This window comes from Anolis sagrei, chromosome 2 (genome assembly GCF_037176765.1).
Source record: "Anolis sagrei isolate rAnoSag1 chromosome 2, rAnoSag1.mat, whole genome shotgun sequence".
In the NCBI taxonomy this organism is placed as follows: Eukaryota; Metazoa; Chordata; class Lepidosauria; order Squamata; family Dactyloidae; genus Anolis; species Anolis sagrei.
This window is the reverse complement of record NC_090022.1, coordinates 179,442,719-179,470,437: the sequence shown is the minus strand read 5'-3', so window position 1 is coordinate 179,470,437 and position 27,719 is coordinate 179,442,719. Positions and strand designations below refer to the sequence as shown.

Sequence of the window (27,719 nt, the reverse complement as noted above, 5' to 3'; positions counted from 1 at the left end):
TGACCCATGCCTGACAGAGGCTTCCTTTTTTATGTGCTAAGTTTGTGGTCAGTCAGAAGCTCGCTTGGGCCCAACTGCAGAGGAGAGGAGGCTGGAGGCGGGCCTGCTTGCCGGCCTCCCTCTCCTTCTGCCGGCCAGGGCCAACCCAGAGGAGGCTGAGGCGGAGACTCTGGGCGGAGAAGGAGGAAGGGCTCTCCTCAGAGAGAGAGCGAGCGAGGAAGCAAGCGAGGGAAGCGAGCGCCCTGCCTGCCGGCCGGGCCGTGGGGGGCGGAGGCGCTGGGCCCAGTCTTCCTGAGGGAGCCATGGAGCCTCGCCCTCTCCTTCGCCTCAGGCTCCTGCTCTGCCTCCTGCTCTGGATGCCAGGGGCCCCGGTGGGTAAGGGGAACTGGGAAACAAAGTGGGCCCTCAGGCCTCCTCTGCTCGCCCTGAGGCACAAGAAGGTCGGGAAGTTGGAGTGCGAGTTCAGCAGCACATGCTGGGGGGGGGGGGGGTGCCTCTACACTGTGGAATTAACGCGGGTTAGTCCCACTTGAACTGCCCTGGCTCAATGCTATCGAACCACGAGAGTTGTAGCTTTACAAAGCTGGCTTTCTATAGCAGTGGCTGTCAGCCTGTGGGTCCCCAGATGTTTTGGCCTACAACTCCCAGAAATCCCAGCCAATTTACCAGCTGTTAGGATTTCTGGGAGTTGAAGGCCAAAACATCTGGGGACCCACAGGTTGAGAACCACTGTCCTAATGCATTGAGCCATGGCAGTCCAAGTGGGATCAAACTGCATTCCTTCTATAGCATTGAGCAATGGCAGTCCAAGTGGAGTTAAACCACATTCCTTCTACAACAGTGGTTGTCAACCTGTGGGTCCCCAGGTGTTTTGGCCTGCAACTAGAAATCCCAGCCAATTTACCAGCTGTTAGGATTTCAGGGAGTTGAAGGCCAAAACATCTGGGGACCCCCAGGTTGAGAACCACTGTCCTATCGCATTGAGCCATGGCAGTCCAAGTGGGACCTAACTGCATTCATTCCACAGAAGTAGTTCTCAACCTGTGGGTCCCCAGGTGTTTCGGCCCACAACTCCCAGAAATCCCAACCAGCTGTTAGGATTTCTGGGAGTTGAAGGCCAAAACATCTGGGGACCCACACCTTAAAAACCACTGTCCTATCACATTGAGTCATGGCAGTCCAAGTGGGGTCAAACCGCATTCCTTCTACAGCAGTGGTTGTCAACCTGTGGGTCCCAGGTGTTTTGGCCTACAACTAGAAATCCCAGCCAGTTTACCAGCTGTTAGGATTTCAGGGAGTTGAAGGCCAAAACATCTGTGGACCCACACCTTGAGAACCATTTTCTTATCACATTGAGCCATGGCAGTCCAAGTGGGACCAAACTGCATTCATTCCACAGAAGTGGTTCTCAACCTGTGGGTCCCCAGGTGTTTTGGCCTACAACTCCCAGAAATCCCAGTGAGTTTACCAGCTGTTAGGATTTCTGGGAGTTGAAAGCCAAAACATCTGGGGACCCACACCTTAAAAACCACTGTCCTATCACATTGAGTCATGGCAGTCCAAGTGGGGTCAAACCGCATTCCTTCTACAGCAGTGGTTTTCAACCTGTGGGTCCCCAGGTGTTTTGGCCTACAACTAGAAATCCCACCCAGTTTACCAGCTGTTAGGATTTCAGGGAGTTGAAGGCAAAACATATGGGGACCCACAGGTTGAGAACCACTGTCCTATAATGAGATCTTTTTGGTTCAGAGAATTGCATGTAGTATTCTTTGTAGTAGATGCCAGCACATTGAATGTGTTAGTATTATAAGCATATATATGAGATACATTATTGTGAGTATATTATTGTGAGTGTATTATTTTTTGGTCTATAGTGGCCTTCCGCCTTTGTATTTCAGGGAATCCTTGCTCTCTAGTGTTTATTACAACCATGGCAGTCCAAGTGGGGTCAAACCACATTCCTTCTACAGCAGTGGTTCTCAACCTGTGGGTCCCCAAGTGTTTTGGCCTACAACTCCCAGAAATCCCAACCAGCTGTTAGGATTTTTGGCAGCTGAAGGGCAAAACATCTGGGGACCCACACTTTGAAAACCACTGTCCTATCCCATTGAGCCATGGCAGTGGCAGTTCAAGTGGGGTCAAGCTGCATTCATTCCACAGAAGTGGTTCTCAACCTATGGGTTTCCAGGTGTTTTGGCCTACAACTCCTAGAAATCCCAGCCAGTTTACCAGCTGTTGGCCACCTCCAACAGACTTCTGAAGATGCTGGCCACGGATGCAGACAAAACATCAGAAGATAATGCTACTGGAACATGGCCATACAGCCCAAAAAACTCACAGCAACCTCCTATGTTAATTTGGTTGAGACTTAGATAAGATATTTGTTGTAAAACTACAGGAAAATGTGCTGCAGTTTAATAAAAGTTTCCCATGTTTTTATGATTTTTTAAATGGTGTCAGGAGCAACTTGAGAAACTGCAAGTCGCTTCTGGTGTGAGAGAATTGGCGGTCTGCAAGGACATTGTCCAGGGGACGCCCGGATGATTTGATGTTTTTATCATCCTTGTTGGAGGCTTCTCTCATGTCCCCGCATGAGGAGCTGGAACTCCTCATCCGCGAGCTGGAACTCATCCGGGGAGAGGCTCATCCGCCTCTCCCCGGATTCGAACCTGCGACCTGTCGGTCTTCAGTCCTGCCGGCACAGGGGTTTAACCCACTGCGCCACCGGGGGCTCCATGTTTTTATGATAGAACCAATTAAGAAATGACATTTATAACCCAGGAGCAAAAATTGTGTTCCATAGTATAATAAGATGCAGTATGTGTCCAGACTTTCCTTTTTATGGATTGGATATGTTACCTGCGTACAGGATTTTAATTGTTTATTAATACCATTGATGTTTAATTCTGTTTTAGTGTTTGTTTAGTTTTGGATTTTAAATTGCATTGAAATGCTTATAATGCTTATAATGAAAGCAGTTTTGAATTAATAAATGCAAGTGTTTTTGATAAGGAATACTCAATCTCTCCTTTTATTCCCTTCTTAAACATTCCATTTAGATGGTTATTTAAAGCAAGTGTGTGGGGTCGCATTAATAATGTGCAGTAGGATGCTTAAAAGTCTCATTGTCCTCATCTCTTGAGCAGGAACAGTGTGCATGTATCCTACCCCTTCCTTCAAGGGTCTGAAGGTGGACCTAATAAAAGATAGTTGCTCCTGTTATATTCTGATATTTCCCCAGGTTGTGAGGAACTGTTCTCTACACTACTGTCAGACCTCTCAGCTGAGTAAGGGGAGACGTCTGCCCTCTATTATAGTGTGACTCCTTTCAGTCCACAAGTTGCCCTGCGTGTGGTGTGGGGTGTAAAAGAGTTGCTTCCTGTGATGTAGGAAAAGGCATTGTTTCTTTTGGAAATGGAAGACTTGAGGAACAATGGTTCTTGGTTGAATTGACTGAGATTGTTCTTGCCTCCATCTTCCATACTTTCTAGGTTGGCATACCTTTTAAAAAGTGTCCCTAGGTGCATCTACACAGTAGTGTCTTTATTGTGGGAAAGGGTAATGCTATTACTCCTAATAATAGTAATTCTTGGTGTTGTTGTAGAAGTACTAGTAGAAGTTAGAATACACATTGAATGTGAATGGGTGTAGCCAGTTACAGCTAAAGGTTTCTTTCCGTAGAGCAATGTTCCTCAACCTGGGGTCCCCAGATATTTTTGGCCTACAACTCCCAGAAATCCCAGCCAGTTTACCAGCTGTTAGGATTTCTGGGAGTTGAAGTCCAAAAACATCTGGTTGAGAAACACTGCGAGGGTCCATTAACATTTTAGAGTTCTTTGAAAGCGTCAGCAAATAGGTGGGCGTGAGTGAGCTGATAATGTTGACTCCATCAACACTGTAGAACCGGCATATGCAAACTTGGGTCCTCCAGGTGTTTTGAACTTCAACTCCCACAATTCCTAATACCTGCTGTCCAAAACACCTGGAAGGCTGAAGTTTGCCCATGCCTACTGTAGAATTATTGCTGTTTGATCCATCGATGTCATCACGCAGTACTATGGAATCCAGGGAGTTGTAGTTTTACAAGGTCTTTCACTTTGTCCGCCATAGCATGTTAGTGTCTCACCAAACTACAGCTTCCAGGATTCCATAGCATTACATCATAGCAGATCAAGTAGTATCATTCTTCAGTATAAATGCACACCTTATTAAGGCTTTGCGTATGAACTGAATAGTATTGCACTATTTCAGTACAGGTTGTGGCAGAAAATTTGTATTATAGCAAGTCCTTATAAATCTGCTTCTAAGTGAACTGAGATACATAGAGTTGTGGTAGTAAAATCCCAGGTGTTGAAGTGAAACTGCTTGTGAAACCCTGCTGATCTCTTTGTGGGGTCAGTTTCTTGTCTCAATACAGGAATTAAGAAGTATCAGTGTTATGTGCTTCTTAATTCTCTTTTAAAAAATGTTGGTCATTTCTATAACTGAATGAACTATGTGGCCCTGTTTGATGAGTAAAACTGACAGGTTCATTTTTCTGATATAGCGCTGCCACATCAGAGCCCAGCCCGCTTTTTAAAAAGGTGGGAAGTAGGTATAAAAATAACTATACCTGTAAATGATTGCACTGTTCTTCTATTTTTATACAGAAAGTCAGATCTTTTGAGAAGGGATCAAAGAACTATAGCTAAAACAGATTGTGACAGTTATAAGTTTATAGTCTTGTTTGGATGAGCCATTAAAATAAGTGAGTGAAACCTGACAATAGTAGTGGAAAAGAACAACATTTCTTCTTACTTTTCAAAGTAGCTGTTTTTTTGTTTTTGTTTGTTTGTTTGTTTTTTCGTGTCATGAGCAACTTGAGAAACTGCAAGTTGCTTCTGGTGTGAGAGAATTGGCCATCTGTAAGGACATTGCCCAAGGGATGCCCAGATGTTTGATGTTTTACCATCCTTGTGGGAGGCTTCTCTCATGTCCCTGCATGGGGAACCGGAGGTGACAGAGGCATCTCAACCTGCTCTCCCCATATTCAAACTGCTGACCTGTCAGTCAGCAGTCCTGCTGGCACAAGGGTTTAATCCATTGTGCCACTGGAGTTAGTCTCTTGTAGCATAAGAAGGAAGTGAGAGGGAAGGAATGTGGTAGTACCTTTAAGACTAACTTATTTTTTACTTCAGCATGAGCTTTCTTGGATATAAATCTACTTCCTCAGATGTATCATGTCATTCTGTACTGCATCTGTAGAAGTGGGTTCATATCCACAAAAATGTATGCTAAAATTAAAATATGTTGGTCTTAAAGGTGTTACCATGTTTTCCCTTCTCCTTCCTTCCTTTTTCTCTTTCCTCTTAGCTTATCCCCTCTAAATTCCACTTTTCCTAGAAAACGGAAAATCCTCTTTCATCAGCACCTGTGTTTTCAGCCATTACCAGAACCACAGCTTATTGTGGTGAAACACTTATTGCTCAATAACACACCCTTGAACTATTTGGTTTGTGTGTCAATACTGACAAAATGAAGTCAGAGTAGGTTCCAACTGCCTAAATGCCCTAAAGGCACCAGCGTTTGTCTGATCTTAGAAGCTAAGCAGAGTCAATCCTGATTAGTATATATTGTTACACTTCAAGATTTTGTCAAGTTCTTTCGTTTCTGCCCTTACAAGTTCTAGTCTTCCGATTTCTTGATTGCAGACTGAACCAAAGTATGAGAAGTCTTTTGACTAACTATCTTAATTGTCTATTTTAAAGTTATGTAAAGCAACTGTGGTCATTATTTTTGTTTTCTTAAGGATCAATTGTATACCTGCTGTTACATTTTCCCCACCTGCTAGAACAGGTGGAATATCCCTCATTCAAAATACTTGGGACCAGAAGTGTTAAGGATCTCAGATTATTATTTTTTTCTTTTTCATTTTGCACTCAGCATAAGATTTTAAGGTAGACAGCCTCAGAAGTGATTTACAATTGTCTTCTTCTCTGCGATACTAACAAGTATTATGTATTATGATACTTCTGTTGTCTCTGAGAGATCCTCTGTCAGTGCCACCTTTCACTTCTGCTGCTGCCCAGTGGCTGTTTGGCACATTTTGTATGGCTCCTTAGCAAAAGTCTGTCTCATGTGGGAGACCATACCAACAGTATGGTCCATGCGTGGTCCATGAAGTGAAAAGAATGTGTTAGAAATAGTGGCAGAAGAAGACAATAGTAGTCAAGTGCTAGAGCAAATGAAGAAGACCTCCATTGGTGTTTTGATGTTTTGGACTTCACCTCCCAGAAATCCCAGCCAATTTACCAACTGTTAGGAATTGTGGGAGCCAAAGTCCGAAACATGTGGAAGAGCACAGTTTGAGAAACTCTGATCAAAACAGTCGCTCCCAACCTTTGGTCCACCAGGTATTTTGGGCTTCAGCTTCCATAATTCCTAACAGCTAGTAAGATGGCTGGGATTTCTGGGAGTTGAAGTCCAAAACAACTGGAAGACCAATGGTTGGGAACGACTGAATTAAAAGAATCTCAGACAGCTGGGCTGGGAAAGACCCATGCCTGAGACCCCAGAGCACTGTTAGGGATTGTGTTACAGAATTAAATATAGATGTGGTTTTGTGTGTTCTGTGGGATTTTAATTAAAACCTTCCCACGTACAGGTTTAATTTGTTTTGGACTCATAATAGCAAAACATGCTGAACTTTAGCAGAAGAGGATGCGTGGATTCTCGCCATCCATCTGGTACTACCTGTTCCCATTCTACAGAGGAAGTTGGAACTGTTGTTGTTTTTCTTGTGGCAGCTGTCAAGAAGGTTCATTGCGTATGGATGAATTAGATTTTTAATGCTTGAACTGAGGAAATAGAAGCTGCAATGTTAATTTTCAGATAAATTGCAAATGGCATGTATAATTATTACCAATAATATACATGTCCTTTTTCCCAGAAATCTATGTATATGTATATTCATGTGTCTCTTTTTATTGTTGTTTCGGTAGATAGTATTCTTGTTAATACTGGAAGTGATCCTGATTCCATTACATTTTGAATGGAAATTTAATGGTGTTTAATGTTTTTCAGAATTTTCTTCAAGAAATTAGTTGAGACCATAGCATTAAAAAATGACAAAAAGTGGTAAATCCAGCGTATATTTGTGTCTAAGAATACTCGATTCTCAGAAAATGTTGGCTGAGATGGTGGGGCCGAGTTCATATCATAAATCAGCCCTTGCTAACCTGATGTTTTCCAGAAGTATCAAACTACATCTCCCGTCATCCACAGGGAGGAATTGTTAGAGCTGTAGTCCCATACATCTGGAAAGCAGAATGTTTCAGAAAGCTGTTCTACTTGGGTATTGAGTTTCAGCATAGTGTAAAAGGTGCGTTCCTGGTTTCAGACTGTGGAAACCTGAGTTCAGATGTCTGCTCAGTTCAGAAGCTAATTTGCCACATGGTTATTTGCTCATTAAATCCAGTAAATCGCTTAGAAAACGTGTAAACTATCCTTCCAGTGCATTTGCATTGCTAAATTACAATAAATTAATTCAGCATTACAATAAATTGCAACAATCCAAAGCTAAACAATTCCAAAATAGAAATAAAACAACAATATAAAACAAAAAAAAAAACCCTGAAAAATAACTACATAACAGTGATCTGTCCAACAATTGGGACACAACATGGCTAAAAACTTTCAAAAATGATTCAGTTAATAATATGAAATATACATGTTACAATTAAACTAATGCAATTATTAAAACAATTCAATTAACATACAATTAAAATTTTAAAAAGCCATAAAAAACAAATCAGTCCCCACTCCTTATCTGTTTTATAATCCTGTTTGAGCTTGCCACTGGAAGGACAGCAGGGAGGGGGGCATTCTGGCTTTCCTGGAAAGAAGGGAGTTCTGAAGACTAGGGGCAGCCACCGAGAAGGCCCTGTCGCACATTCCCATCAAACGAGTTTGCGATGGAGGTGGGATTGAGAAGAGGGCCTCTCCTGGGGATTTCAGATATGATGCCCAAGAAATCTCAGAGGGCTAGTTTTCCCACAGCCTGGATAAGAATGAAGGTCAAACAGACAAATGCATATACACAATGAGCACTTCCTTCTAACAAATTGCACCAGCCAAGAACAAAATACAGAGAAGGACCTTTCTAATAGATCATACAGTGCAGATAGTTCAGGTACAGATGATCTTCCAGGTACCCTGTGCCAAGCCAACAGTTTGATTTATATTTGGGAACAGACTGGCTACAGATGCAATCATTGCCAACATTCCCATTACCATCCTTGCTTCCATGTGGACCAACATGGTTATTCAATGACTTTTCAAAAAAGCTGTGTGTGAAATTTGTTGCAGTAATCTAAACAGTTTATAACTAGAGTGTGTGCTACTTAAGGGTGCATCTGTACTGCAGAATTAATGCAGTTTGATGATACTTTAACTGGCATGGCTCAATGTGATGATTTTATGGTCATTGTAGTTTTACAAAGTCTTTAGCCTTCTTTGACAAAGAGTGCTGGTGCTTCACCAAACTACAGCTCCTAGGATTTCTGCAGTGTAGATGCATCCTAAATCAGGTCTGATCTTCTGAGGATAAAATAGAGAAATCTATCTGGTGGAAGAGCAGAATACAAAGGATATTAATAATTTCAAAGAAGAAGGAAAGGAAGTTTTGTTGGAAGAATAGAGTGGCAACACTGGAGTTGCTGGAATGATTGTGGCATTAAATTGTCTTTAAGGTTTCTTTCAGTTTATATTTTAAAACTGTGATGCTTTCTACCATTTTGCTTTGAATATAAACACTACCACAGAAATAACACACTATACATTAAACATAGTGATTTGTTTTTCTTTTTTTAAAAAAAAAAACCCTATGCACGCTATCTGCCTGTAACCTAGCAATGTAATTAGAGAACTAGCTGACAGAAATAAGTGCAGTGAATCATAGGGCATATATGATCATCATGTTGGTTGCTTGTGTTATGGTGCGGAAGTGCCCCCGAATGTTTTGCCATGCCCATATGGCCGGTGCTAGATCTCTGTAACACAGTCAATATTTCAGTTTGTTGAAGCTAATTTTGTGCTCTCTTCAAAGGGATCACAGGCAGGATCAGAGACTAAATTTGTAAATGTGACTGTACAGTCTGACCCTACATTTTGTTCAGTGTATTATGGTTCTGGGGAGCACAAAGATTACACTTTAGATAAGATGTTAATGCAATAAGAATTTTCACTCTTCTTGCATCTATTTAGAGGTGGATTTTTTTTTTTGTCGTGTCAGGAGCGACTAGCTTCTGGTGTGAGAGAATTGGCATCCATCTGCCAATTCATCTGCAAGGACGTCCATCTGCAAGGACGTTGCCCAGGTGACGCCTGGATGATTTGATGTTTTTATCATCCTTGTGGGAGGCTTCTCTCATGTCCCGGCATGAGGAGCTGGAGTTGATAGAGGGAGCTCATCCGCCTCTCCCCGGATTCGAACCTGCAACCTTTCCGTCTTCAGCCCTGCCAGCACAGGGGTTTAACCCACTGCGTCACCGGGGGCTCCATTTAGAGGTGGTGTCCAAGCCACATTTCTCTTTAGGACTACTGTATTTTCTGGCATATAAGACGACTGGACATATAAGATGGCCCCCAATTTTTCCAGTTAAAATACAGAGTTTGGAATATACTAGCCGTATAAGACTACCCCTCCAACGCACACCAATTTTTTTTTAAAAAAATCAGATTTTATTTCAATATTGTAATTTTCCTATTACTGTCCCTCCTTTTCTGCCTCTCAGATCTCACACATGTGCACCTGCTCTGCTTCACTGCACTCCTCAGGAACGAGATCTGACAGGCAGAGAAGGAGGTATGGTAATAGGCTACAAGGGTTGGCCGGATGGATGAGAGGTGTGTTTTTCTGGGCACAGCACTGCTTTATCTCTTTTTTCCATACTCCGGGCATCCCAGACGCCTGCAGCTTGCTCCGCCCTTCACTTACACCTTCTTGATGAGGCACCCCCTCATCTCATCATCGGGACTGCGTTGTCTCTTCTTTCCACAAATTCTGGTGAGTGGATTTTCTTCTACCGTACTTGTACAGCACTACCCTTGCTGCTTTCATATGGTTGCCGCATATGGCGGGGATGCAGCCGTCGCCGTTTTTGATCTCCCCCCACCATATGTGGAAACCGCAGATTCTCCAGTCCAGCTCAGAAGTTTCAGCACCCGCCCTATAAGACCATACCCAGCATATAAGACGACCCCCCGGCTTTTGATAAGATTTCCCTGGGTTAAAAAGTAGTCTTATACTCCGGAAAATACAGTACATGCAAAGGGTGCTCTGCTTGTCTCCTAGGCTTCAAACAGTTCTTTCCCACTCTTCTCCACTTGCTTATCAGAGAAGAAGTGAACTCTTCAGTTGGGACATCCTTGATTGAATGACTGTGAGATCCCTTAATCACTGCTAAATTCAACCTTCTAAAAACAATTTGAGGTCTCAGGGTCAAAGAAATTTTGCATGCTAATAAGATATTGACCTTTGATTTTCCCAGAAGGGAACCTTGAATTCTGTTTCAGATTCTTCTAAAGCCAGGATGCACATGTGTCTTGCATTTTTTAAAACCACAAAGGTCATTTATGGCCCAATAAATCATGACATAAACCTTCTACATTAATTTGATGAAACCAAACATCTAAAGGACAAAAATTCAATCGAACTGCGGTAGAAAAATTATTACTATAATCTCTTTAACCACAGTTCCAATGTGATTGAAGAGGTTTTTTTCCAAATCCCACAACAACAAACCATGGATGAGCTTGTAGCACTGCTTAGTTTGGAGAAAGTTAGTAAAGCCATCAACCAGTTAAAAAAATAACAAAGCCAGCAGACCTGATGGTATCCCTGTTGAAATCTTTTTAAAAAGCAGGCCCCAAGCTGACACAACAACACCACAAACTTATTGAAAGATTGTGCGTGGCCAAGAAGATCTTAACGGACTTCAAAGACGCTATTGTTATTACTCTTTTCAAAAAGGAAGAAAGAACTCACTGTGGAAACTATTGAGATATTTCCGTTTTAACCTCTGCCAGAAAAATCCTTGCAACAATCCTCGAAAATCACCTTCTACCTATCTCAGAAGACGTTCTCCCCGCATCCCAGAATAGCTTCCACCCCTTCAGAGGATCAGTGGATATGGTTTTCAGTGCACAACAGCTTCAAGAAAAAGGCAGGAAACAAAATCAACCTCTGTACATGGCATTCATTGACCTTGCAAAGGCCTTTGACAACATGAATCATAATACTCTCTGGACCATCCCCTTGAAAATAGGATAAATTTGTGAACATCCATGATGACATGATGGCAATAGTCTTAGACAGCAACAGGTCCCAAAGTGACCCATTTAAGGTGAGATCAGGTGTCAAGCAGGGATGCATTATTGCCCCAACCTTGCTTTCTATCTTCATAGCTATGATGCTACACCTTGTTGATGGAAAGTTTCCCCCCGTTGTGGAAATCACATCTCAGACAGATAGCAAGCTTTTTAACCCAGGCAGGCTGAAGGCCAAAAGTTAGACAACAACACCTTCTGTTATAGAACTCAAATATGCTGATGATAATATAGTCTGTGCTCATTCCGAGGAAGACCTACAAGCCACTTTAAACACGTTCTCAGAAGCATATGAAAAGCTTGACCTCTCGCTGAACACAGAGAAATTCAAAGTGCTCTACTAGCAAACACTAACCAATTTGTCTGCAATGGCAGCAATATCGCGTAATGGTGTATTGCTAAAAAATGTTAACCACTTCTGCTACCTAGGCAGCCACTTAATCACAAAACTCAACAATGATGTCAAAATACAACACCTATCATGATTTTACAAACTTTCTTCACGCTCCAACCTCTTGGAGCCAAATTATTCTTAATAAGAATAAGTTGGAAAAAAATACAACACTGTCTTAAGCTCTGTGAGAGGCTTTTGTCCACTATGAAAATCTCCCTTCCAGACTGCACTGTTCTGCATCAGAAGGTCAGAACCATGGAGTTCAGGGGCAATACTGTAAGTGGGCCCGACACCCTTTCTAGATCTTATTTGAACCCATGTGGGAATAACTTCAAATGGGGTTGCATCTTATTGCATGTTAGCATATCAGTTTTTCAGATCTTACATTAATGTTTCATTCATTGTTCTTTTTTATTGTGTTACTTGCATAAAAGGCATTGACTAAAAATCATGTCCGTGATTATTAAAGTTAATGGAAGGAAATAAAATAAGATGTTGGCTTGTAACTTTTTTGCAGAAAGAAAGAATAAAGGAAAGTGAAGTTTAAATCTTTAATTGATCTAGTGTTCCAGGGAACATGGGGAAACTTGGCAATGTTTTGAAAAACCCTCAGGTTTCACGTAAAGGTTATGAATGCAAATTTGATGAATAACTTCCGTGATTTCATGCTGTAAATATTTGCTCTTGCTCCATTTGGATGTTAAGTGGAACTATTTATTCCCAGTGGAGCAATAGCTATGGTTTGCCCACACTGTAAAATAGACAGAACGTTTGTTTCCAAAGTTTGTGATCATGTATTGATGCAGAGAAGAAGCATGATGAACTCTTGTTAGGTCAAGGGTAGTCCATTATATCCCCATTTAACTCTCAGTATTTGGCAGGAAGCTTTAATTATTTAATTGATTTATTTACATTTTTAGTACCCTCCGTCCAGGTGACCTGACTGTGCTGGAAACACATGGAATTCTTCAGAATGTGTTTAATTTCAAATATTCCAAATGCAACAATAGTTAGGGCATTCAAAATATTGTAAAGCTCATGTTAAAATTAAACTGTGCAGAACATTTTTCAGTGGGAAGTGAAAGGAGACCTCTCTACTTTTGTACTCCTTTGAACGTACCTTAGAGCCCTGTGCACCTGCCAGCTGCAACCAGTTTGAACATCTTTTTCCCAAAGGGCCATTATTTTCTTATGTGTAGCAGCTGCAGGGCTTGGAAATATTTCATTTTGGACTACAACTTCCAGAATCCTCCAGCCAGGGGTCACCTCTGAGCCTATGTGAAATAAGCCATAAATCATATATTTTTTAAAAAGATAAATGAAAGATTTTCATGAGATATGTTGTGCTTGCCCATACATTTTTTTATTCCAATTTATGTATGTATCCATATATCTCAGGGGAGTTTGCTTAACCTTGCCAGTAAAACTAAATTATTGTGTCTCGAAGTGATGCATATCCAAAAAGTGTGTCATCAACATGAAACACCTGGACATTTCTGCAAAAGAGGCTATGTCAGGAAGCTCACCGAGGATAGAGACTCGGGTTTGAACTATATTAATTATTCATGTTGGTAGTGAGATGTCCATTAAATCAGTAATTCTCAACCTATGGGTCTCCAAGGGTTTTGGCCTATAACTCCCAGAAATTCCAGTCAGTTTACCAGCTGTTAGGATTTCTGGGAGCTGAAGACCAAAACATCTGGGGACCCACAGGTTGAGAACCACTGCATTAAATGGTAGAGAGATGTATGTACTGTATTTACTTAGGCGATCCCTCGTAGTCCGAGGATGATGGTCCTCCAAGTGTAGTATCCTGGCGGTGGGTCCATAGGTGACTGTGGAGCCCTATTCTTGATCTGCATCTTCTCCCACAGTGAGGACATTCGTTTCCAGGTGGAAGGCAGTCCCGGTTGGGTTTGGCTTGATGCGCCTTCCCCTTGGCACGTTTCTCTCTTTTGCCCTCCATTCATGCCTCTTCAAATTCTGCAGCACTGCTGGTCACAGCTGACCTCCAACTGGAGCGCTCAAGGGCCAGGGCTTCCCAGTTCTTAGTGTTTATGCCAGAGTTTTTAAGGTTGGCTTGGAGCCCATCTTTAAATCTCTTTTCCTGTCCACCAACATTCCTTTTTTCATTCTTGAGTTCAGAATAGAGCAACTGCTTTTTGAGATGTTGGTCAGGCATCCAGACAATGTGGCCAGTCCAGCGGAGTTGATGGCAGAGGACCATTACTTCAATGGAAGCTGGTGGTCTTTGATTCTTCCAGCACACTTACATTTGTCCTCTTGTCTTCCCAAGAGATTTGCAGGATTTTCTGGAGGCAGCATTAATGGAATCGTTCCAGGAGTTGCATGTGACGTCTGTAGACTGTCCACGTCTCCCAGGCGTATAGCAGCGTTGGGAGGACAATAGCTTTATAAACAAGCACCTTGGTATCCCTATGGATGTTCCGGTCCTCAAACACTCTGCTTCATTCAGAAAAATGCTGCACTCACAGAGCTCAGGCAGTGTTGAATTTCAGTGTCAGTGTTGACTTTGGTGGAGTGGTGGCTGCCAAGGTAGCAGAAATGGTCAACATTTTCTAATGTTACACCATTAGCTATATTTCTGGCATTGGAGAGTATGTACTGTAAGTGATGCATGATAGGAGGACTGTAGCTGAGAATGGGATTCAACCTCATTTTCCTTTCCCAGTTGGTTTTCTTCACTTCAGAATAAAAATTTGTACATACACTTATGCATGCAACTCAGTGGGGAATGTAATGCTTGCACTACAGAGGTTCTTGGTTCTCTTCCTTTGGGCACAGGTCCTGCCTCCTAAGTCTTTGAGCAGGCGGCTCCCGATATTGAGGAGCCTTTTGGAGCATTAGCGCATTAGAGATGCATCAACAGTGTAGAATTCATGCAGTTTAATACCACTTTTAACAACTATGTCTCAATGCCATGCAGCCACTGGAGTTGCAGTTTTACAACTGTCAAATGTGCATTGCCAAACTACAACTTCCAAGATTCCATAGCATTGAACAATGGCAGTTAAAGTGGTGTCAAACTGCAGCAATTCTACTGTGTAGGTGTACCCTCTGTATGACAAGTTGCCCTCTGAAATTGCCACCACCACTCTTATGTGAATGCAAAGGCCTCTGGGTTCATCCAAAAGGTTGGAGGAATTTCCTGGACTTCTCTGTTGCTTTTGTTAAGAAATTGCTGCAAAAAAGCAGTCTTATCTGCATGTTTTTCCCTCCATTGATACATTTTTATTTATATATGTTGAGAAGTTCTTGTTCCTTGTTTTAAAACAGCAGAAAAAGTGAATATTGAAAATAATAATACAAAGAATGACTTAAAAATTGGGAAGTTGACAAAATTATTGTTTGAACCATTTAAAGCTATAGCAATTTAATGACAGTGTCCTGCAAGTAATATTTTAAAATATGCAGCAGTAGCAGCAGCAACACAGCACAATGTGGTATTCAATCGAAAGCTTTTATGAAAACCGCACACATACAGTTTACCTGAGTAGCCATGATATTTCACTGATCGGTTAAAATTATTGTTTAAACAGGTTTAGTGACAGACTATATGAAGTACCATATATACGCGAATATAAGCCGACCCAACTATAAGCTGAGGCATCTAATTTTACCACAAAAACTGGGAAAGTATATTGATTTGAAGATAAGCCGAAGGTAGGAAATGCCAAAAATAGATACCAATAAAAGTACATTAATTGAGGCATCAATATAAATGTTTTTGAATATTTACATAAAACTTTAATTTAAGATAAGACTGTCCAACTATGATTAAACCATTATTCTGACTTTCTTCAATGTAAATGTGCTTACGTATCTTTCTAATAATAAATAGAGTAAAATAATAAATGTAATAATAATAATAGAGTAAAATAATGGAAATATAATAACAATAATAATAGAGTAAAATAATAAATGTAAAAATAACAGTAAAGTAAAATAATAAATGCAATAATAATAGGTTAAAATAATAAATGTAAAAATAATAATAAAGTAAAATAATAAATGCAATAATAATAATAGAGAATAATAAATGTAAAAATAACAATAAAGTAAAATAATAAATGCAATAATAATAATAGAGTAAAATGATAAATGTAATAATAATAATAATAATAATAATAATAATAAATAGAGTAAAACAATAAATGTAATAAAATAATAACAAAGTAAAATAATAAATAACTTTGACTCGAGTATAAGCCAAGGGGGACTTTTTCAGCCCAAAAAACGGCTGAAAAACTAGGCTTATACTCGAGTATATACAGTAATACTTTGTTTATAGCAGCTCTACCATCTGATTTTTTTAAAAAAGAAATACTGCTCTCTAGTGCCTAAAGAACAGTGAATTTTTTACATCTAAACCATGAAACACAGATTAATATGGCTTGGAGAGGGAAATAATGGTAAAAGATGCTGTTCTCTGCATGTTCTTGATGGATAATGTAGCTCATAATTTCAGTTATTGATGGAATGACATGAAAGCATTTGAGGTTCTTCCTCCAGTGCAGGCTTTAAAAGATGTTGCAACTTTTAAATCAGTTGTGTAGCAGGAAGAGAGCAGTTTAAGCAACACAGGGTCCTTTCGCCCACAAACGATTCTCCCCTCTTTCATTCTACCAGACACTATCATCTGGAGTTTTTGCTGCCAGAAAAAAACCCACAAACTTAGATGGCAAATAAGATAGTGGCATGGGACCATTTTGAGAGCTTTCCTGGGTAAAGTCAGTTGGTTTCAAAATTCATTCAGTACAATCTGCAATTTATAAATGTAAGAATAATGTTGTAATATATATGTAATAGCCCCACCTTCATGTCGTCTGTATGTTTGGACTACAACAGAGGCTAATTTAAATTGAAAGACCAACCGAATCTTTATTATATATGGAATTCATTTCCATATGATCATTGTGAACATATGAACATCGTCCATCTACATATTAACCAGGGCTGACAGCTCCTTAGCTTTCCATATCTGATGGTATCATGTGTCTTTAGGGTATTTTTAGATAATGTAAAGGTTTCCCCTGACATGAAGTCCAGTCATGTCCAACTCTGGGGTGTGGTGCTCATCTCCATTTCTAAGCCGAAGAGCTAGCGTTGTCCGTAGACACCTTCAAGGTCATGTGGCCAGCATGACTGCATGGAGCGCCATTACCTTCCCGCCGCAGTGGTACCTATTGATCTACTCACATTTGCATGATTTCGAACAGCTAGGTTGGCAGAAGCTGGGGCTAACAGCGGAAGCTCACGCCACTCTCCAGTTTCGAACCTGCGATCTTTCGGTCAACAAGCTCAGCAGCTCAGCGCTTTAACCCACTGCGCCACTGGGGGCTCCCTTTTTAGATAGTTTAACTATAAATCAGCGGACATGCTTGCAAATGCCCATACAATATTTTAGTTCTATCACAGCAGTGGTTCTCAACCTGTAGGTCCTCAGATGTTTTGGCCTACAACTCCCAAAAATCCCAGCTAGTTTCCCAGCTGTTAGGATTTCTGGGAGTTGAAGGCCAAAACATCTGGGGACCCACAGGTTGAGAACCACTGTATTACACCCTCAGAGATGTGAAGACTGTGAACATAGTCGCTGTACTAATGGAAATGCCAAGCCTCACATGGCTCGGAAACCTCTTAGCCTTTCTGACCCACTGATTGGTATTTTTCTTCTCACTGATCCTTTTTTTCCGTGTTCTCCTTCCCAACCTAGGTCCTCTTTCACTTCCCTTACCCATTCTAGCACTCTCTTTATTCCCTCATGCACTCAGATAATATTTCCTCCACTCCACTCTACCCCAATGCTGTTGTTCTTTCCATCTGCTTTCTCTTTACTCTCCCTGATTCTTTTGCTTTCTCACTTATCTTCCTTAGAGTTTGTTCAGCCTTTGCCTGTACTCACTTTCTTCCTCCTCCACCCATTCTCCCTCTTATCAGTTACTCGGATCTTCACTTACCTAACCCTTTTAACAGTTTATGGGCCCCACAGGAGACATGCACTGTTACAGCAAGAGAGTGGTCTAAACAGATGTCTGTTGTTCCCAAACTAGATTTTATCTATTTTCTTTAGGGAGAGGGCAGTTGTGGTCCATGGAAGTGGGTAGAGGCAGCTAAAAATGAACCCCCCACCTCTGGTATGAACGAATATAGATTTAATATATTTGTCACATTCTTCACCTGGTCATCTCGTTCTCTCTACCTTCACAAAGTATTTTTCTTCTCCTCTCTGTTTTTTGCTCTTCCATCCTTTGTTTTTGAAGTGCTACTTTTTTCAGTTTACTTTCTATTATTAGAAATAAACTTCGTTAATATAGAGCAGGGGTCCACAAACTTTTTAAACAGAGGGCCAGGTCATAGTCCTTCAAACTGTTGGAGGGCCGGATTATAATTTTGAAAAAAAAATTGAATGAATTCCTATGCACAGTGCACATACCTTATTCGTAGTGCAAAAAACACTTTAGAACAATACAATAATTAAAATGAAAAAGAATTTTAACAAATATAAACTTAGTATTTAATTGGGAAGTGTGGGTCTGCTTTTGGCTGATGAGATAAGATTGTTGTTGTTGTTGTTGTTGTGTCATTTCAGACTTAGGTTAACCCTGAGCGAGGGCCAGGTAAATGACCTTGGAGGGCCGTATTTAGCCCCCAGGCCGTAGTTTGAAGACCCCTGATATAGAGTATATGCCTGTATGTTTTCTTCAGAGTTGGTTTGTATTTAATATTAGTGTAATTGTTAATATTATTAATATTACTGTGTGCTTTGCCTCCTGTTGTAATACAGAAATGTGTCTGAGTACAGTGCTGTCAAAATGCAGTCATTTGCATAATCATGCTGTCATTTGTATAATTCCAATTTCCAATACATACAGTGGAATATACTGGAAATATACAATAGAAGTTTGTTATGTCAGACAACGCTTTTTTGAACTTCAAAACCCTAATTCTCTATCTCTGACTATAGAAATCTCTCTAGTATGTTTTCCACTTGTAACCCTGAATTTTTTTGGTGTAAAAAATAAGTTGTGTACAAATCTAGCCACTAATTTAGCTTTTCATTCTGGAGGTAATCACATAAAATGGAAATAGTCATGTTCGTAGCAGGGAACCGACAATGGCCAGTCCAAAACTTAAAGGACATTCTGCATCCTTTTGATTTCATGGCTAGTTAAATTGTTATGGGGGAAAATAATGAAGCAAAACTACTCACATCCTCAATTTCAGTCATTTAAAATAACTGTGGTTGTTCTATGTGTAATTTATTTATCGTGTCATCCGCAACCAGAACATTGTATTACATTTCTAACAGAACAAAACAAACAAACAGATAAAAAAACCACACACAAATTTTGCAAACTTGGTATCTGATTAAATGTCCTTTGACCAGTATCTGGCCACTTGGAGTGCCTCTGGTGTTGGCGTAAGAAGGTCCTCCATTGTGCATGTGGCAGGGCTCAGGTTGCATTGCAGCAGGTGGTCAGTGGTTTGCTCTTCTCCACACTCGCATGTCGTGGATTCCACCCATTTCTTAAGATTGGCTCTGCATCTCGTGGTGCCAGAGCGCAGTCTGTTCAGCACCTTCCAAGTCGCCCAGTCTTCTGTGTGCCCAGGGGGGAGTCTCTCATCTGGTATCACCCACGGATTGAGGTGCTGGGTTTGAGCCTGCCACTTTTGAACTCTCGCTTGCTGAGGTGTTCCAGCGAGTGTCTCTGTAGATCTAAGAAAACTATTTCTTGATTTAAGTCGTTGACGTGCTGGCTGATACCCAAACAAGGGATGAGCTGGAGATGTCTCTGCCTTGGTCCTTTCACTATTGGCTGCAACTTCCCGGCGGATGTCTATGTGTAATGACCAAAGGGTACATGGTTTGGGCCTAGGGAATGAGCAATCACTTTTAGCTTCATCCAGTTTACATCTCCCACATTATAATTGTTGGACATTTAAAGCGTGGAATTTCACTCACAGTTTTGAAAGTTGTATTTAAAAGATTGTCAAGCATCGTATAAAGAAGTCTGGTACTCTCTGTTATCACTATAAGCAATTGTAGATTATGGTAAAAATACTGTTATTTATGAGTTTGGGTCCCCCCCCCCCATTGTTTCTTGGACCTCAAGGCAACTTGTAAGAAGATACAAAACAAATACAGGGGGGAAAAATTCTGAAATATACAAAAACAACACTAAAGCATATTATCACAAGGAGAGTCCAGGCTTCATAAACAAGCTCAGGCTACATATTGATAGCAATGTACATTTATAATATAGCAGCAAATATTCTTATATGTAATTCATGTAATGTTCTTAAATTATTTAACAGGTGTTTTAGAAGTATTGATAGTTTTAATTTTTACTTTGTGAATTCAAGTCATTGCTGACTGGTGGCAATCCTAAAACAAATCTGTTATGAGATTTCCGTAGTAAGGTTTGTCCAGAAGCCCAGAGTGTAGCATGGCCAAGGCCACTCATTTGGTTTTGGTTGTGTCAGGAGCGACTTGAGAAACTGCAAGTCGCTTCTGTGAGAGAATTGGCCGTCTGCAAGGACATTGCCCAGGGGATGCCTGGATGTTTTTGATGTTTTATCATCCTTGTGGGAGGCTTCTCTCATGTCCCCGCATGAGGAGCTGGAGCTGATAGAGGGAGCTCATCCGTGCTCTCCTTGGATTTGAACCTGCAACCTGTTGGTCTTCAGTCCTGCCAGCACAGGGGTTTAATGTTTTGATTCCCATACCATATTGTATATAGTTTTTATAGCATAATGTAATTGCTCTGATAAATTTAAATTGTATTTTGAAACATATAATTTATTGTATTTTTATTGGAACCTTCTGAATTCTTCAGGAAGGGGAATTTCCCTACAATGTCTTGCAAACAGACCTCTGAGGATGCTTGCCATAGATGCAGGCGAAACATCAGGAGAAATGCCTCTAGAACATGGCCATATAGCCCGAAAAAACCCACAAGAACTGAGTGATTCCAGCCATGAAAGCCTTCGATAATACAGAGTTTGGATTGTTAAGCATATAACACTATACAACACGATTTCTTTTCCTGGGTTATAAATGTCATTTCCTAATTGGTTCTATCTTTAAAACATGGGAAAAATTTATTAAACTACAAAAACTTTGTTTTGCGAGACATCCTCCAGCACATTTTTCTGTAGTTTCTCCATAAATATATCACTGAGTCTCAACCAATTCCAAATAGTTTGTGGCAGCCACAAAAACAAAGTTATAACAACGAATTATACAGGAAATTAAACAGGAAATAACACTTCCAAGGCGGGAACAGAAAATGTTTCAAATTTTGTTACATAATGTAATAGGAGAGAAAAAGTAGAATATTGAAGAAATGTGTCTTGTGTGGTTTTGAGGGATTTTTTTGTTACATCTTTGTTCTTTTTTATTCCCAAGGTGAGGGAAAGTTGATGTGATCAACATCATATTTTCCATATGTTGCACCACTCCCTTTAACACTCTTCTCTTATCAAACGGGAATTATGCATCTGATCAAAGAAACGCCTGTTTTCTTAGCAATCTTGCACACATGCCAGCAATGTTTTTGTGTTAACATTTCATTGATTGGTTTTGGAGTAGTTAAAATGTTGCTCAGTTTCAAGGCTATTCCTTGGAAAATGCATACTTGTGTTCCTCGTTTTTGGCATTAAATAATGTCCGTTGGATTTCAAGCAGAGGCTCCCAGCCAACACAAATAATACCAGATAAGTGACATTTTCATTTCGTAGTTGAAAGGGTGAAATGTATTTCAATGGAGTGGGAACAACCCATATGCTTCATTGCATATTTATTCAATAATAGGCCACATCAGTGATACGACAGTATTTTCTAAAGTAATCTATGTATTTACCAATTAGTTTCAAACTTATATGTCAGGTAAGTAGAATAATTCTTGAATGACATTTTGATGTTGTAGGAGTATGTTTGTAAACTAAAACAAGAAGTGCAAATGTAAAAATCATAGAAGTCACAAGCACCATATTTAAAATATATATATTTGTCATGGAAAGTATCAAGAACAAATAACCCATTGGCTTTTAATCATGTCTTTGGGATAGTTCCTTGGATATACAGAATGCAACTGCACAAACTGGTTTAGCCATTGTAGTGACTTAGGAGTTAACAGCAGGATTTTTGCATCCTGTTTCTGGTTCCTTCACTTTTTCAACTTATGAGTGTTTTGGCTCGCTTATGTAATTTACTAGCTTGTAGAAATCCTGTTTGTGCAGCAGGGGAAAAAAGGGAAAGAGTGTCTAGTAACCTATACTGCATCTGTTTGCAAATGTTTGGGTCAATGATGAGAAATTATCATGAAAGAGTTAGCGTAAACTTTGAATTTTTTTAATGTTTTGCCAAAGCATTGTGAAAGACGAAGTTCTTGAAAAAAACATAGTTCTGTTTATCTAAGCACGCTTGAAAGCAATTCAGAAGCTGTCACTAATTTAAAATGCAGTTGCTAAAGTGTTGACCAGACCTTCTTAAAGATACCATAATTCTGGATTTGAAGGAATTGCATAGACTAACAACATGTTTCCGGTTTTCATTCAAGCGGCTTCTGATTACAGTTGAAGTCCTGGATGGCTTATGGCCTTCATAAATGAAGGAATGTTTTTCCCCCTATATACATCTATCTAAGGACTGGAATCAGATTGGAGGGGATTTATTCTTCCTTTGTCCCACCAACAGAAGTAAGATATGAGGATATGGGAGAGGAATCATGGCATAATGGTATGAGTGATGGACTCTGACCAGGGTTGAATGTCTGATTAGCCATGAAACCCACTGGGTGACCTTGGACAAGGCATGCTCTTTCAACCACAGATGAAGAGCATGGCAAATGTCTTCTGAACAAACCTTTGCCCAGAAAACCCTATCATATAAGCTCACCTTAGGATCAGAAATGATGTGAAAGCACATAACAACTACAACAATTCCACTGCTCTGTTGCACCATTGTGGAATGCCTTCCCAATAGAGACCTGAGTGACACCAGCCATTGGCTTCTTTGAAGCACCAGGCTGCAGCAATAATAATAATAATAATAATAATAATAATAATAATAATAACAACAATAAAAATAAAACTTTTTTATACCCCACCACCATCTTCCCAAGGGGACTCGGGGTGGCTTACATGGAGGCCAAGCCCAACAACACATCAATAAACAACAAAGCAGCAAGAAAATAAAACAGTAAAATTAATATAACTCACATATAAGCAATAAACACACAAAAATTTTAAAATCTTATGGCCGAGCTAGATGTAATAGATTAAATTTTTAAAATAAACACTGGGCATGAACAGGGATAGGATGTAGCTAAGCAGGAGGGTTTTTAAGGATAATGTAGGGAGACCTATCCAACAGGTAGTTAAAGTGCTTCTGAGGACATTTTGCAGGGAATTTATTTATTTATTTAAAGGTTTTCTATACCGATCTTCTCACCTACAATAGGGACTCAGATCCGGTTCACAACATTTGTTCATATACAAAAATACAAACCACAAAATGCATTATCATTACACAATTAAAAACATATTACAATACAGCATCGTCATCATCACAGTCACATAGCCACGTTGTCAAAGCATTCCTGGTCATAATTCACAGTTATTCATTCTCCTTCCATGTGGACCAACGTTGACTCAGCTGTCAAAGGCCGCATTCCATAGCCAAGTCTTTGTTAGCTTCCTGAACGTCAGGAGGGAGGGAGCAGTTCTAATCTCCTGTGGGAGGGAGTTCCAAAGCCGGGGAGCCACCATCGAGAAGGCCCTGTCTCTTGTCCCCAACAACCGCAATTGTGACAGTGGTGGGATCGAGAGCAGCCCCCCCCCCCCAGAAGATCTTAAAGACCTTGATGGTTCGTAGGGGAGAATCCGTTCGGACAGGTAAACAGGGCCAGAGTCGTTTAGGGCTTTGTAGGTCAAAACCAGCACTTTGAATTGTGCTCGGAAGCTAATCGGCAGCCAGTGGAGCTGGCGTAACAGAGGGGTTGTATGCTCCCTGTACCCAGCACCCGTTAGAAATCTGGCTGCCGAGCGTTGGACTAGCTGCAGCTTCCGGGCAGTCTTCAGAGGCAGCCTCACGTATAGCGTGTTGCAGTAATCTAAATTTTAAAACCTTATGGCCGAGCTAGATGTAATAGATTTGATCAGATTGGACTTCATTCAGGGAAGGCACACTGGAACAGACACGTTTTCAGGCTCCTCCTAAAGACTGCCAATGAGGGGGCTTGTCTGATATCATTGGGGAGTGGGTTCCAGAGTCGGGGGATCACCATAGAGAAGGCCCTCTCCCTTGTCCCCACCAATCACATTTCAAGATCCAAGCATTTAATTAAACAAGTATCCTTTTGAAACAGAAAATAATAAAAGGATCTAAAGATTATATATCTCAAGGAGTTAAAGTTATTGACCTTCCATAATTGATAACTTTGGTAATATCTATTGCAGGTTTTCCTGTATGAGTGTTCGAGCATATAGGGCAACTGATTAAATAGTTGAAATTAATATTGCAGTTTGCCAGGTAAAAACGGAATGAGTGAAATATACTACCTAAAAATGAATGCTGTTATTATATCATAAAGTTTTTCAAAATTCTACCAATCTCCAAATATCCCCATGCTATGAAATGCTAAGCCAGCTTGCACCATCCCTCCCTCCCACATGTTTGGTATTCATGTAAAATTTCCTAACAATTTCTCAGGAAAGAGTGTGCGAGTATTGCTTAACTCTCCCAACAGTTAAATATTTATCAATAGTTTTTCTTTCATTCTTTCACTTACTGTGAAACATAGATTAAAAGAAATCTTGCTTTTATTACTCTGCCAGGCATGACGTGATGCTCAATGAATAGGTATTCAAAATATGGCTTTCTTGAAGTGTATATACTGTTTTTCAAGAATTCATGAGTACATAACATTATATGTCTCCTCGCTATTTTACTCCTTGGGCTTATTATATGAAAATTTCAGAGGTGTATATGGACACCTCCCTGCATTGCTCCTAACTTCATGGCAAAGTATTTACATGCATTGTTACATATTATATGTTATAACACATTGCAGATGATCCTTTATGAGTGTTCGAGCATATAGGGCAACTGATTAAGTAGTTGAAATTCATATTGCAGAACAAGACATTGCCATAGTAATACGGTTTCATTTATTGTCTTAGTAAAACTGTGAATCTTCCTACCTTAGGATTCTACCTCCGATTGAAGTATGGTTTGATGTTAATCTGTAGCCACCTTAATTGATAATAAGTGCCACTTTTTACAAATACATCTGTATTTTTCTTATAACAGTCAAATCAAATACCAATTTCTGCTCTTTGTATTTCCATCCTGCCACAATTTGGGGAGGGGTGGTGGTGGTGATTTGTAACATTTTTGACTGCTTGAAAATTTAATTAAAATGTAATAAAAAGAACAGAAATGCAATGAGCTCAACTTTGTTGTGTTGACTTTTTAATTCCTCTTGGAACAAATTATGTTGTGAAATTATGACTGTTTAGAATTTTGTTATTCTCAGAAATGCATCTAGTTTCAGAGTGCTTGCAATAGCTACTAGGTTTTAAATATATTTCTGAAACTTCTCAGACTTGACAGGTGGCTAAGCTATAAAGCACAGTACCTAAACAGTTATTTTAATTAACAAAGATTCTGAGAAAAATAAAGGATTTTTTAAAATTTTCTTTGTGGATTGAGGAAGAAAGGGAACTTGCTAGACATTTAGCAAAAGAGCCACCCAGAAATGTGGATTAAAAGATTTCTCAATGCTGGTGGTATTCTCACTTAATTCAGTGACTGGCCTAAAGCTATTGGGTTTTTCACAGGCATGTTGTGGTGTCCCTTTCCATTGTATAGAATGGGGTTCCCTAATCTGGCTGTTTTACAGCCTTACTTGATTTCAGAAAGGTTTGCAAATGCAAACTTTCCATTGGAGTGTGCTGCCTTGATCCATTTCTGGCATTGCATTTGCCTCATGGTAGGACTGCTTCAGTAGCTGGTACTCACAGACACATGGTAGGTCTCATGATACTTGATAGGTCTGAGTTTTAGGACTGGAATGGAGTTACAATGCAAAATAAATTGTAAACATTTGTTCTGAATTTAATTATGATATTTTACAAATAGCATGATCCCTTCCTCGGTTTCCTTCTTTGACTCTACTCAGTTTTACAAAATATTTAATATATAGTATTGTCAAAGGCTTTTATGGCCGGAATCACTGGTTTCTTGTAGGTTTTTCAGGTTGTATTGCCATGTTCTAGAAGCATTCTCTCCTGACGTTTCGCCTGCATCTGTAGCAAGAATCCTCAGAGATTGTGTCACAACCTCTGAGGATGCTTGCCATAGATGCAGGCAAAACGTCAGGAGAGAATGCTTCTAGAACATGGCCATATAACCCGAAAAACCTACAAAAACCCACTATTTAAACTATTTTCCCCCATTCTAAACTGAAAGTCTTACCCACTGTTTTATTTTCTTGGGCTCCCCTCATTTTTCATATTTTCTATTCCTACCTCACCCAGGGTTTTATAGGGCCTGTCTGGAAGGGCCTCTAGTCCAACACTCAAACTAGTATGTCACACTGGCTCTCAACACTGACTTTACGTTTGCGAAGCCTTTATCTTGCAGATGAGCCATGTCAACTTATCCATACGACAGCCCCATGCATTTGACAGAGTTTTCTTAGACAAGGATTTTGCCATTGTCTTTATCTGATAGACAGTCTGCTGCATCTGGTATTCATTAGTGGTTTCATATCCAAGTACTAACAAGGACTGATCCAGTTTAGCTTCCAAGATGAGACAGGATCTGGTGCCTTTAGGATATTTAGGCCTTTTCAGGATCATACTTGTCATGGAAACAACCAGGCACATCTTAACACCTCTCAACAAAAGATTTTCCCAGGCTCAGCCAGGCCTTCAAATGCTAATGAAGGTGGTCAGTTGAAACATTCACACCTAGCTCCAGCAGAGAAGAGCTCTTTGCCCCACCCCAGCCATTCCACAGATATATAAACCCATTGTCCTAATTCTAACAGACCTCACTACCTCTGAGGATGCTTGCCATAGATGCAGGCGAAACGTCAGGAGAAATGCCTCTAGAACATGACCCTATAGCCCGAAAAAACCCACAAGAACCTTATACTTGTCATTATTTGAAATGTAGCATGATTCCACCTGTTCTTAATGTTCCCTCCATTATCAATACAGTAAATGTATGGTTACGTTTCCATGTTTTCTTAATGTTTCCTCTATTATCAATAGATTAAATTTATGGTTTCTTCATGTTTTTCCACCAGAGCTTTGGAAGTGCCAATTCAGTGACTCTACCAGAGACATTGCTGTTTGTTTCAACCCTCGATGGAAGTTTGCATGCGGTTAGCAAGAGGACAGGGTCAATCAAGTGGACCTTAAAAGAAGGTTAGTTTGAAAATGTCATCTTGTTATCCCTCTACTAATGTTGATAACTGAAAAATCAATATAACGTTGGGAATATTTCAAAGGTTAGAAAACATGACCACTGCCTGAGTGGATTGATCCCATGCCCATTTTATTTGGAGTAAGTCCTATTGATTACAGTGGGGCTTATCTCTAAGGCTATGTGCTTCTGAATGCAGCCAATCAGCAAAAGCCTATGCATGTTGAGTCAAGAAATAAATATCACAGGTAAATGTGAATAGCACTGCCTACTAAGTGTCCTGTCTTCTTCTCGGGGCAACTCATCTGCAGAACTTAGTTTACAAAGTAACTTTCTTTAACGTCTTAGGAATCATAACGTTTAATGTATTGTCCTTCAAATCTTTTAAATGTGTCTGGCAATTGGACTGTAACATAACCAGACAAGTTGTTTTATAAAATCAGCCCCCATTTAGATCCAGTATCATGATCTATGACAAGTGTGAGCAGAAGTCCACAA

The 27,719-nt window shown here is 40.1% G+C and overlaps 1 protein-coding gene across 1 annotated transcript in view; it reads left to right on the top strand.

Annotated features, from left to right (window-relative positions):
- ERN1 (endoplasmic reticulum to nucleus signaling 1) overlaps positions 1-27,719 on the top strand; it is a 79,409-nt gene continuing 51,690 nt past the window's right edge. The window contains exons 1-2 of the mRNA XM_060763112.2: positions 1-371; positions 27,103-27,223. Coding sequence (XP_060619095.2) covers positions 303-371; positions 27,103-27,223 — 190 coding nt within the window. The 5' untranslated portion in view covers positions 1-302. The remainder of the gene's footprint in view (positions 372-27,102; positions 27,224-27,719) is intronic.